The sequence below is a fragment of the Carassius carassius genome, chromosome 10, assembly GCF_963082965.1.
Source record: "Carassius carassius chromosome 10, fCarCar2.1, whole genome shotgun sequence".
In the NCBI taxonomy this organism is placed as follows: domain Eukaryota; kingdom Metazoa; phylum Chordata; class Actinopteri; order Cypriniformes; family Cyprinidae; genus Carassius; species Carassius carassius.
The window spans coordinates 28,845,675-28,858,949 of NC_081764.1; the positions used below are offsets into that span (position 1 = coordinate 28,845,675).

A 13,275-nucleotide genomic window follows, 5' to 3' on the forward strand; every position below is an offset into this window, starting at 1 on the left:
AATCATTTTAATCTCCTTTAATCTTATGTGATTTTTGTTTTTGTCCCCACAGAGAACATAAATAAATAGATTTTCCTTTCTGTGGTCCATACAAATGTGGTAGATTGTTTATAGTATATTAAGGGTAATTTATTCTATAGTTTACTACTGCCAGTTATCCTCTTTATTACTATTCTTAGTGTGTACTTATAAAATAAAGTCTAAAACAGTAACATACATTCGATACAACTTTAGACATAGAAGGTCAATTTAGCTGTTAAAGGCTACAAAAAGCATTTCCACTCGGCACACCTTGATCTTTTGTGACAATATGCACCACCTCGCAAATTAAATGCCCTATTATAGCTTACCCTTTTAAGTGTAAATAGTAAAACAAATGTGAAACATAAAGTAATTCCTGGAACAACAATAATGTCAAAGGTAGCTAATATGCAGAAATGCTGTGTACATTTCTAACCTTTAAATCACATTTTATTTTGGAGAAAAAACGTATTATTCTACAACTTTTTGAAAATGTTTAACATAAAATAATCATGGTTAGAGAAATTAGATCCTCTAATTAGATAAAAACATTTCTCAATAAAAATGTAAATTAACCGTTGATGCAAAAAACACTAGGCCTACATGTGAAATGCATATGACGTAACCAATTAAGAAAGAAAGAAAGAAAGAAAGAAAGAGAGAAAGAAAGAAAGAAAGAAAGAAAGAAAGAAAGAAAGAAGGGCTTCAAATAGATATTTCTTCTCTGCAACCGCGTCTAACCTCCGTGTTGCGTTACAGTGGTCGCCCGGACCTCACGTGCGGATTCTGGCTAAAGCTGCGCGTTGACTCCGGAGTCGAGTCGTGAGGCTCGCGCACGCGTTACTCCCACCACCCAAGCCACCGATAACCGGAAGCGTCTATCATCCGTGATATTTGGGGAGACTAACGACAGCTGAGAGCCCCTTTCAGTGGATGAAAACATCGCCGCGGCCTCCCAATCTGCTTGACAACAACTGCGCTTTTGTGGGAGAACAAAATATACGGAACTAACGGTAAAACGAAGTTATTGGAAATCAACATCATCCAGGTCCGAGCCTGACAGGCATTGCTATGGTAAGCAAAATATAAATCCAGAAACGTCTAGAAAGGCCTGCCACAAGAAAATTATATATATATATATAAATTTTTTTGCCTTATATGCATTTAAGACTGCCAAGATCGTGAAAATGTTGTTGTAAAACTGTTATAAATTGATGCATATGTTTGTTTCAAAACAGGCATTTGTTTGTCGAAAGGATGATTTGATTTGCCTGAAGGATGTCCTTCAGGCAAATGAAGAATATGATGATGCATTCATTTAAAGGTCATCCTCTGACTGCTCAACAGAGTGGAATTATGATCAGTTAACGTAAAATAAAATAATTAATCGTAGCCATGTAAAGATCAATGAAGGTTGAGGCATATGCTTGCGCAGTAACTCGATCATCCAGGCACTTATAAGGAGTTTAAACGGGATTTGGATCGCATTTAGCCGTATCAGGGATTTTACAGAGGATTTGTGAATGTAGAAAACTGGACAGATGTTTGGGTTTCTGTCCGCTGGTTGCCTATGGGGATGATGATGGTGGTGGTGGTGCTAAATCTGGCTGATCAATCAAAATTAGAGAGATGCTGTTTGAAAGAAGGACTGCAGTCGAATTGTTTTAAGACTAATAGATCAGCACCTCTTGTTTTGAGATTTTCACAAGACGTTCGGATATCCACATAGCACATTAATTATATTGATAATGGTTGTCATTGAAAATAGGAGCAAACGCAACCCCTCCTTTCTTCACATTTCCACACCCACCCACCGTCGCATACTGGCTGTCCACGAGAAGGGGGTGAAAACACAATCAGAAGACACCAATACGTGCCAATTCGAGGTGTTAATGCGAACCTTTATGCCTCTAAAACTCGTTTACGGTGGGGACATTTTTGGTCAGTGAAAAAAGTGACGCCCAGAGACGTTTTTCTCTGTCGCCTAGACACCGTTTAACCCTTTTGGGTGTGTTTCTCGTTTCGTGGAATTACATCAATCTCGGTTCTTCAATCGGTGTCGTCTGGGGTGAAAAGGTTGAGCTGTTGTATCCCCGGATGGTGTTTTTTTATTTTGGGATATAAAGTGCTAGAAATGGCCGTGTAAATGGTGTCATGCTCGGAGCTCGTTGTGGTTTGGGTGGACCTCGAGCCTGCGGAATGGAAATAAACGGAGACGTCAACATGGCGACAGCTGCTTCGCCCCTGCGCTCGAGATGAATCCTCATCTTTAAAGGTAGGGCCCTCAAGCTCACCTTGAGCTTATGTCGCCACTCAATGCCAAAATGAACAATCGTGATAAAAATCACCGTCGATTGAGTCCTTGTATTTGTTGAACGTGGATCTTACGAGGTCCTCAAATGTTTGACTTGTTAAAACAGTATATAGGCTACTTATAAGAAAACGCCTAAATCTACATCAGTCCATTTTGAACGTTGTCTCGGGCAGTTTTTAACATTTTGCACTCTTCGGAAATGTTGTTATTTTAAATAGTAATATAAATCAATACGTGTATTCCTAAGGAACAACCTGTAGTGACTGAAAACTCATTTATGAATTACGAATTCCAGTATTTATGTTAATGGCCTTTATAATTGAGAGCAAATGTGCTATTATTTTATTCACTGAATTGGTCATGTTAAACATGAATGAATTGAGCTGAGCCCAGGCGGAAGCGCGCGTACCTGTGTTTCAGCACCATGGAGAGCAGTTGTTGCGACGAAGTAGAACGATTTTTACGTATAGTTGAGAAAAATGTGTAAAATCTTGGTTAGAAAGCTGTAATGGAGCCTATGCAATAACAGCATCGTTAGGAAATGTTTTTGGTGTTTTGTTTGAGTTTAGATGCTGTGTGAGTGTGAAGGGTCACTTCCTCCACATCTGTCAGAAATCATTTATATACAGTTTTTTAAACACATACGGTGTCTGAATATGTATGCATGACTGTTTGACATTTGAAGGAAAGGTTTGATGGTAAATTCTGACACATTTTGGATGCCTAGAGTTGGACTGGGATATTTTAATCCACCTTCTCAGTGACATACTGTCAAGATCTTTCAATGTCCTAGTAACATGAAGTAGCATGCAGTATACAATAAGGTGGCATGTTTTATATGGATGGTCTATGCTTGTTTTGAAATTTTGATCAAGTCTGAATGATACACATATATATTTATTTTTTCTTTTGGTAATGACATTTAAACCTGAACTTTTCAAGCATTGTTATGGTACCAGAGGAGCTTATGGTACCTGTTTTTTTCACAGCTCATCAAAATGGTGAGTAGTATCACCCTTGATTTTACCCAGGAGTACCTACTGTATATTTAAATTGTGCCAATGTCCCCCACCTCCTCTCTGAGGTTTGGTTTGACCCTGGAGACTGGTGTGCATTAGGGAAGGGCTGAGAGTAATGGCACCCCAGAGGATTGGCTCATTTTTGGAGGGGGGTTGAATAAGTGGATCATTGGATGAGTGTGTGGATGAGTGAATGTATGGATGAGGGAGTTGTTTTTACCTCTGTCCTCAGAGGGAACAGGCTGAACTGGCTGGGTGATGGTAGGGAGAGAGAAACAGCTCATAGTGCTCACTCACAGACCCACACGCAAACAGTTGCTTGCCGAATATTAGTCACAGTTGCACACTGAAATCTAGCCCAGAGCAGACCAGGGCACCCAGGAAGATTTTGTCTAGAATATGTTGTTAGCAGGAGCTCTGCATAAAAATAATTAAAAAAAAATACTTTAATTTTCAGTTTAATGGAACGCAAACTTGTTAATTGCACAGAGAAACATGTCTTAAAGGAATACTGTAGTTCACCCAAAAAAGTAAAAAAAAATCACCCTCAGGCCGTCCAAAATGTAGATTATTTTATTTCATCATCAGAATAGAGTTTGCGCATTTTAGCATTGCATCATTTGTTCACCATTGGATTCTCTAAAGCAAATGGGTGCTGTCAGAATGAGAGTTCAAACAGCTGATAAAAAACATCACAATAATCTAGCTGTAATATTGTTTTCTTTAGTGAATCAGGAAAGAATTATGCACAGATCAAGCTGTGAACAGTCCAAAACCGTTCTAAAGAAATATTTCAGTGGATTTTGATGTGAGAAGTCAACAGCGGATGGACCTTTTCACTGGAGGAAGTGTTATTATTATCCATGGATAAAGCTTTGTTTTACAAACATGCAGCTTTTCACTTTATAAAATGTTAATTACTGGTCTGGACTCTGATGATTACCTGTGGATTACTGTGAAGTTTTTATCAGCTGTTTGGACGGAACCCATTCACTGCAGAGATCCATTGGTGAGCTAGTCATGTAATTTTAAACTTCTCCAAATCTGTTCAAATGTAGAAACAAACTATATCTTTGGATGGCCTGAGAGTACCGTATTTTTGGACTATAAGTCGCACCTGAGTATAAGTCACATCAGTCCAAAAATGCGTCATGATGAGGAAAAAAAACATATATAAGTCGCACTGGACTATAAGTCGCATTTATTTAGAACCAAGAGAGAACATTACCGTCTACAGCCGTGAAAGGGCGCTCTATGTTTTCAGTGGTAGGCTATAGTAACACTGAGCAGCATAGAGCGCCCTCTCGCGGCTTTAGACGGTAATGTTTTCTATTGGTTCATTTCTCTTGGTTCATTTCTCCTGGTTCATGTCAAATTAATTTTGATAAATAAGTCGCACCTGACTATAAGTCGCAGGACCAGCCAAACTATATAAAAAAGTGCGACTTATAGTCCGGAAAATACGGTAAGTACATTTTAAAGCAAGTTTTTGGATGAATTGCACGTTTAAAATATGTTCCAAATTATTATATCAGTATATCTTAAGTATTGATTTAAATGAGGAATGATTCATACTCTGGGCATGCAATTTTCACACAGATTTGTCTACGTTTCAAAATCTGCAAGTTTTTTCACCTCTGCTTTTCTGTTTGTTATTTATTTGTGAAAAAGGAAAGAGTAAATAGCAGATTTAATTTGGTCACTGGTTCACACTTTTTCATCTTCATTATATGTGGACGTTCTATGGATTCAGTGAGTTAAAAAAGAGACTACTCATTTTTCAGTTTGCTTGGTGAAATTTTTATTGCAACTACTACTATGCCTTTCCAGTTGGACGACGACTAAGGTTTTGCATCGTGGGTGGTTTGGAGCAGTGTCAGCTGTGGTTTGTGTAAAAAGAAATCCTGGTTTTAGAAAATTCTATAAACTAAAACAATTACTGTTTTTATAAAGGTTTTTTTTCCACAGCTGTCAACTATATTGATACATTCTGATTCAGGTCATCTTTATTTGAACTTTTAAAAAGAATTAGCTTAAAAAAAGGAAGAATGGGTTGAAATCATAGCATCAAATGGTTCAGAAAATGTTAAGAAGAATCAAGTCTCCATTTTTGTCTTGAATCCACCAATTCAAATTGCGAGATTGTTTTGTTTAAAGATGCAAAAATCTACATGTTTTGGGGGGATGGGTACGATTGAATTTCAAAATCCATTTTAGAAAGCCAGATGCATGCTCAGGTGCCACTTATGTATGTCATCATGAATGTAATCATCTACCAAAACTGGGTTTTGGATTCCAGTGCAAGTTCTGTGACACAGCATGTATGTTACACAGCAAATAAATAAATGGACATAAAATATTGATTTGCCTTGAAATAGTTATGTGAGAAAAGAAACACCAATGTAAGAAATTAGTCAGTTATACAGTTTGACTGAGGAATTCTTTGATTGACCAAAAAGAATCAAGTACAAATTGCCATGCAATAAAATACACTATCGTTCAGAAGCTTGGGGATAGTAAGATTTGTTTTTGAAAATAAAAACAGTGATATTGTTAAATATTATTTACATTTAAAATAACTTTAATATAATTTAAAACGTAATTCATTCCTATGGCAAAGCTTAATTTTTAGCAGTCTTCAGTGTCACATGATCCTTCAGAATTCATTCTAAGAGGCAGATTTTATGGTCAAAAGAAACACTATACCTATAACATTAGTATCAGTCGTGAAATCAGTTGTGCTTCTCAATATTTTTATAGAAATGGATACATTTTTTTAACAGCATTTATTTGAATAGATTCTTTTGGTAATGATTTAATAGTTATAGCTGTCATTCTTGCTGAATAAAATATATTTCATTAAAATAAAAAATAAAAAATACTGACCCCAAACTACAAAGTATGAGTATTTTTAATATTTACAGTCATCTCTTTCCCTCCGTCATGCTTTCTCCATCTTATCTTACATGTCTTTATTCTTTGAGACAGTGAATCTTGAAGGAGATGGGGGATTTGTAGGGGTCTTGGAGCCCCTGGGAATGTAACTGATTTGCTCTGAGTACACGCCCAGTTTGGCGCTCACTGTTCTGGCCAAAGCACAAGGCAGCACGCCAGACTGGCTATTTATGCCTGGTGACCCGCAGGCATTGCTGCTCGACTGTAAGATACAGAGCTGGTAAAACCATCCGGTTCTGTAAACACACTCACAAGCTTCATCTAATGGCACTGCATGAATGTTAACAGCCTCTTAATTGGTAATAGTTACTCTATGAAATCTTCTCCCGTTTGATGCTGATCATTCTGTAAACTGACACAGATTGACTCTCACTTTCACTGTAATGATCAGTGTCCTCTCGCAGCCGCTATGTGTTGAAAGTGTTATTTCTTTCCTTCAGCTCCCAGAGTGACCGGAGATTAGCTGGTGCAGCTACCAGAGCAGGATGTCAATATGGCTGCTCAGCTGCTCGTTCCACCCGGACCTGACAGCTTCCGGCGCTTCTTGCCTGAGTCTCTCGCTGCTATCGAGCGCCGCATCGCAGAGGAGGCTGCCCAACGGCCCAAAGGCGAGAGACGGCCTGATGATGATGATGAAAACGGGCCCAAGCCCAACAGAGACTTGGAGGCAGGAAAATCCCTGCCCTTCATCTACGGAGACATTCCACCCGAATTTGTGTCCGTCCCACTGGAAGACCTGGACACCTACTACAGCAACCAAAATGTATGTATGAGAAGATTTTTTTTAAATGGAAGCTTCTTATTTGTGTTTAGACTGTTGTTAATCTTGCTAATGTATCACTCTCTGTAGTTATGTATCACCTTGTGAAACAGTTTTGAAAAGAGATTGTTGCAGATTGTGTCCACTTTAACCGCAATCCAGCTTTCTCTGCTTCAGACCTTTATAGTATTGAATCGTGGGAAGACTATATTCCGCTTTAATGCTACGCCGGCTTTGTATATTTTGAGCCCCTTCAATCCATTGAGGAGAATCTCCATCAAGGTCCTGGTGCATTCATATCCTTTATCAGCTGAATGTATGTATAATAACATCTAAACAAGGTATAGATTTGTCTTGTATAGCCAGAATTTTTACTTGCAACATACATTCCGGTCCACATTCATCTTATTTTATTACAAGACTTAGACAGGAACCAACATCTGACCAAAATACATACTGTATAACATTCAAAAGTTTTTTGATGTTGATGAAAGATGTCTCTTTAGGCTGCATTTATGTGATCAAAAATACAGCAAAATATTAGTATTAATAAATTTAATAAATTAATATCACATGATCTTTCAGAAATTATGCTAATTTGCTGATTTGGTGCTCAAGAAATATTTATTATTATTTTCGATGTTAAAAACAGTTGTGATACTTAATATTTGGTTTGGTTGACTCCAGACTTTTAAACATGAAAGTAAATTACAGTTCTGCTTCTGTTGTAAGTTTATTTGTTTGTTACCAAGTACCTAAAAAATATTTTTCATTATCCTTCAAATTTGAAGCTTCAAACCTGGCAAACATTTGGCAAATCCAATAAATATTTCTTCCTCATTAGCATTGATAATATCAAGGCAGTTCCCCTAGGTGTGCTGCCAGAGGTTTCACCTTAGATTAGTTATAGTTGGGTGTGTATACATACAAAATTGTGTGTGTTTATTTGTGTATATTCCTTGACGGCTGCTCACAATGTTCAGTCTTGTGATCATGTGCACAATCTTGACCAACTGCGGCTTCATGACCCTCAACAATCCCCCGGAGTGGGCCAAGAATGTGGAGTAAGTCACATCATTAACACAGTTGTGCATAGGGATTTTACAGTTTAGCCTAAGTTAAAACAAGTTATAACCCTGTTGAATCAAAATGATCAGTATTTCTCTTCTAGGACGGTGAAATAAACATATTGATGATCTAGTAAAAACTTTTATGGACATGATTTAAAAAATTTATATATATATATATATATATATATATGTATATATACACAAACCTGATTCCAGAAAAGTTGGGACACTGTACAAATTGTGAATAAAAATAGAATGCAATGATGTGGAAGTTTTAAATTTCAATATTTTATTCAGAATACAACATAGATGACATATCAAATGTTTAAACTGAGAAAATGTATCATTTTAAGGGAAAAATAAGTTGATTTTAAATTTCATGGCATCAACAAATCTCAAAAAAGTTTGGACAAGGCCATGTTTACCACTGTGTGGCATCCCCTCTTCTTTTTATAACAGTCTGCAAACGTCTGGGGACTGAGGAGACAAGTTGCGCAAGTTTAGGAATAGGAATGTTGTCCCATTCTTGTCTAATACAGGCTTCTAGTTGCTCCGCTGTCTTGGGTCTTTTTTGTAGCATCTTCCTCTTTATGATGCGCCAAATGTTTTCTATGGGTGAAAGATCTGGACTGCAGGCTGGCAATTTCAGTACCCGGATCCTTCTTCGACGCAGCCATGATGTTGTAATTAATGGAGTATGTGGTCTGGCATTGTCATGTTGGAAAATGCAAGGTCTTCCCTGAAAGAGACGATGTCTGTATGGGAGCATATGTTGTTCTAGAACTTGGATATACCTTTCAACATTGATGGTGCCTTTCCAGATGTGTAAGCTGCCCATGCCACACGCACACATGCAACCCCATTCCATCAGAGATGCAGGCTTCTGAACTGAGTGCTTGTCCTCTTTAGTCCGGATGACATGGCGTCCCAGTTTTCCAAAAAGAACTTTAAATTTTATTTTCATATTAGTGTTCCTTTAGCTCAATTGGTAGAGCATTGCGGGATTCCCCGGGAACACATGAAAGGTAAAAATTGATTGACTGAATGCACTGTAAGTCGCTTTGGATAAAAGCGTCTGCTAAATGCATAAATTTAATTTAATTTTTTTATTTTAATTTAATTTAAAATTTTTATTTTTATGTGTCTGACCACAGAATAGTTTTCCACTTTGCCACCCCTTTGCCACCACTTTGCATTTTAAATGAGCCTTGGCCCAGAGAAAACACCTGCGCTTCTGGATCATGTTTATATATGGCTTCTATTTTGACCTATAGAGTTTTAGCCAGCAATGGCAAATGGCACGGTGGATTGTGTTCACCGACAATGTTTTCTGGAAGTAATCCTGAGTCCATGCTGTGATTTCCATTACATACATCACATACAGCATTCCTGTATGTGATGCAGTGCCGTCTAAGGGCCCAAAGATCACGTGTATCCAGTATGGTTTTTCGGCCTTGACCCTTACGCACAGAGATTGTTCCAGATTCTCTGAATCTTTTGATGATATTATGCACTGTAGATGATGATAACTTCAAACTCTTTGCAATTTTTCTCTGAGAAACTCCTTTCTGATATTGCTCCACTATTTTTCGCCGCAGCATTGAGGGAATTGGTGATCCTCTGCCAATCTTGACTTCTGAGAGACACTGCCACTCTGAGAGGCTCTTTTTATACACAATCATGTTGTCAATTGACCTAATAAGTTGCAAATTGGTCCTCCAGCTGTTCCTTATATGTACATTTAACTTTTCCGGCCTCTTATTGCTACCTGTGCCAACTTTTTTGGAATGTTTAATTCTCATGAAATCCAAAATGAGCCAATATTTGGCATGACATTTCAAAATGTCTCACTTTTAACATTTGATATCTTTATTCTATTGTGAATAAAATATTAAAGTTTATTAAATTTGTAAATTATTCCATTCCTTTTTTACTTTGTACAGTGTACAGTGTCCCAACTTTTTTGGAATCAGGTTTGTATATATCAGTGACCTTCCCTTCAAATAGACAAGAGGGGCAGTGCCTCCTCAAAAGAAATTCATAGTACAAAAATAAAACAATGCAAATATAAAAAAATATAACAAACAAGCGTATAAATCACTTATTTTTCTAAAGTAAAACTATCCAACAGTGAGACCAGCAGGTAAAGTTATAGCGGGAGTCTCTCTCACCTCCCCTGAGCCCACTGAATTTTAACAGACCCCCTAAAAAATGCGGATAGTTTGCTGGGTAATTGTGAATTAACAGGGCAAAGTCACGTGAGAGGAGGCAATGCCTCCTTTGTAAAAAAAAAAAAAAAAAAAAAAAAAAAAAAGCCCTCCTCATTTCAGAACACCACTGCATGCATATATAAAGTCACATTATTTGAACACTAGTATTTTTACCAGCTTTGTTTGTTTGTTTTTGTTTTTTTGCAGTTTAACATACTGTATATGGTCACTATGCTGTCTTCTCTTTTTGTGTTATGTGCCTTCGATTTTTCTTCCAATAGGAAATTTGTCAACACAGTAAATGAAATAGCATGATTACATGGGGTATTTAACATTTGATTGTTTCAATTTCATACAACTTAATTTTTCTTAGTGAAGTTTTGTTTGTGTGAATCAGGTACACGTTCACAGGGATCTACACCTTTGAGTCCCTGATAAAGATCCTGGCCCGGGGCTTCTGCATGGGGAAGTTCACTTTCCTGCGAGACCCCTGGAACTGGCTGGATTTCAGTGTCATTCTGATGGCGTAAGTATCTCTGATGACAGATGTTTCTCATGCTTATTGATTTGTATTAATATAAGAGTCATACAAATGAGTCTGTACACTGTTTTTCCTGAGCTGTTAATGAGAGTTTGTGCACATTGATGAAGGAAAGCTGGTGAATCCATGTTGATTGCTGTTGTGTGAGGTTTAGCGAGTGTATTGGGGTGCATGCATGTGCGCGCTTGTGGTAACTCTCTATTTGATTCTACAGGTATGTAACTGAGTTTGTAAACCTAGGCAATGTGTCAGCTCTCCGCACTTTCAGAGTGCTCAGAGCTTTGAAAACTATCTCAGTCATCCCAGGTAAGGGATGTGTGTGTGCGTGCGTGTGTGTATAGACGTGCGCATGCGTGTGCACGTAAACACAGGTGTCAGTCTGATGTGTGTGACGTTTCCCTCTGCTACCCTGTCCTGTCCTAACATGTGTGCGTGTGTTTGTGCGTGTGACCCCTTCCCCCTCCACCCTCCCTACAGATATGTAACAGAATTTGTGGATCTGGGCAATGTCTCAGCACTGAGAACCTTCAGAGTTTTACGAGCACTCAAAACTATATCAGTGATTCCAGGTGAGGGCTAGCTCACAGGCTGCCTCTCTCTCCATTTGAGCTCTTGCTCACTCCATCCCCTCCTCCGTTGGCCTCTCTCTCTCATTCTGTCGCTCCCAGCGGTCAGAGAAAGCAGGAATCCGCTCGAGCGTAAAAAAACGAGATTCCAGGCTTTTAAAAACACATTCTATAGTTTTCCTTTGTAACCCTTCTGCTGGGCTCTGCTCTGTTATTTCCCAAAGACCATCACACCTTGGGAAAGGTCTCCCATCATGACTTGGGAAATAGACAAGTGGGCATTTTTGAGTTGTGTTGTGTTTTTTTTTTGTTTCGTTTTTTTGCATGAGACATTGCAGAAGCCTATAGCCTGAGATAGAGAACTTGAGACCCTCTACTCTTCTCTTCTCCTCTATTTGCTGTTTGAGTTCTATGTGCATGCGCATCGTCGGCCCTCCCCGTTATATGCTGTGCTGTGTGTGTGTGTGTGTGAAACACACACATACACACATGCACACATGAACATGCAACACTTGCACTCACTGTCTTACATTGCATGCTTTAATGTTGTTTATACGCGATGTCAAAAACATTTATTCAACTAACATGCAAACTAATATGTAAAACCATATTTTAATCACTAAAAGCTTTTGATTGCTTTTTTTTTTACTAATTATATACAACAGAATGTTTTCTAGATTTTTTAGTGTTATTCTCGTTGGAAAAAAAAGGATTAGAGAAACTGTTATGTCAAAATTATAAGGTAATGTTGTATACTGCCAGAATAGTTCAGCCATTCTACAATTTTATTCCAAACTAAACCTGTATGCTGTTTTTGTAAGCTATATTTGTGTAAAGAGTAGATCAGAATTTGACTTAATTTAAAGATACACTATGGAAGATTTTCAAGATGATACCAAACCTAATTAAATGTTCTTTATTGTCATCACACAAAGCTGTCATCTGAACCAGAAGGCTTGAAATATAGTGTACCATTTGTATAGGACACTATTATGCTGCTTTCATGGTGTCTTGTTGGAACATGACAGCTGTGGTTGCTATGAACCGTGACCCTATAGAATAGGATCCTTTTTGTGTTTTACACAAAAAATAATAACATACAGGTTTAGAATGACATGAAGGTGAATAAGTAATGAGTTTCTGGGTGAACCATTCGTGCAATTAAAAAAAAATCATCAGTATGACAGAAATGGTAACACTTTAATAATAAGGTGCAACTTGTTAACATTAGTTAGTACATTAGGTATTATGAACTAACATTGAACAAAATTATACAGTATTTTGGTTCATGGTAATTTATCAATACATTGTTGTTCATTGTTATTCATGTTTGTGATAAACAGTGTTAATTTACACAACTTTTTCAGTAAACATGAATTTATATTAACCTACATAAATAAATGTAATGCAGCTATCATTCTATGTAATGTTAATGTATTAGACCTTGTTCTAAAGTGTTACTATAAGAGCCTTTCCAGATTTATGTAGCTGTAATGTGCATTCACACATTGTGTTTGAGTTGTTGTGTGTATCGGGTGTGTTTGTGACCACCGTTGCGTGTTCCTCAGGGCTGAAGACTATCGTTGGCGCTCTGATCCAGTCCGTGAAGAAGCTGTCAGACGTGATGATCCTGACTGTGTTCTGTCTGAGTGTGTTTGCTCTGATCGGACTGCAGCTCTTCATGGGAAACCTGCGGCAGAAGTGTGTGAAGATGCCGGAGGTCAATGTCACTGAAAACCTGACCGCCACACTGAACTATAGCACCGGTTTAGAGCAGAACAACACCTTTAACTGGACTGAATACACTAGTAATGAGAGT

General features: G+C 37.9%; 1 protein-coding gene across 3 annotated transcripts in view; it reads left to right on the forward strand.

The window, feature by feature from the left end:
* Positions 1 to 750: 750 nt before the first annotated feature.
* LOC132152089 (sodium channel protein type 2 subunit alpha-like) overlaps positions 751 to 13,275 on the forward strand; it is a 37,691-nt gene continuing 25,166 nt past the window's right edge. The window contains exons 1-7 of one of the 3 annotated variants that reach the window (XM_059560773.1): positions 751 to 1,095; positions 6,750 to 7,072; positions 7,247 to 7,364; positions 8,043 to 8,133; positions 10,747 to 10,875; positions 11,368 to 11,459; positions 13,025 to 13,273. In XM_059560773.1, the coding sequence (XP_059416756.1) occupies positions 6,803 to 7,072; positions 7,247 to 7,364; positions 8,043 to 8,133; positions 10,747 to 10,875; positions 11,368 to 11,459; positions 13,025 to 13,273 (949 nt within the window). In that variant the 5' untranslated portion in view covers positions 751 to 1,095; positions 6,750 to 6,802. Of the gene's footprint in view, positions 1,096 to 1,842; positions 2,297 to 6,749; positions 7,073 to 7,246; positions 7,365 to 8,042; positions 8,134 to 10,746; positions 10,876 to 11,104; positions 11,197 to 11,367; positions 11,460 to 13,024; positions 13,274 to 13,275 lie in introns of those variants that run through there. The other 2 variants (XM_059560772.1, XM_059560771.1) reach the window with 2 other exon arrangements.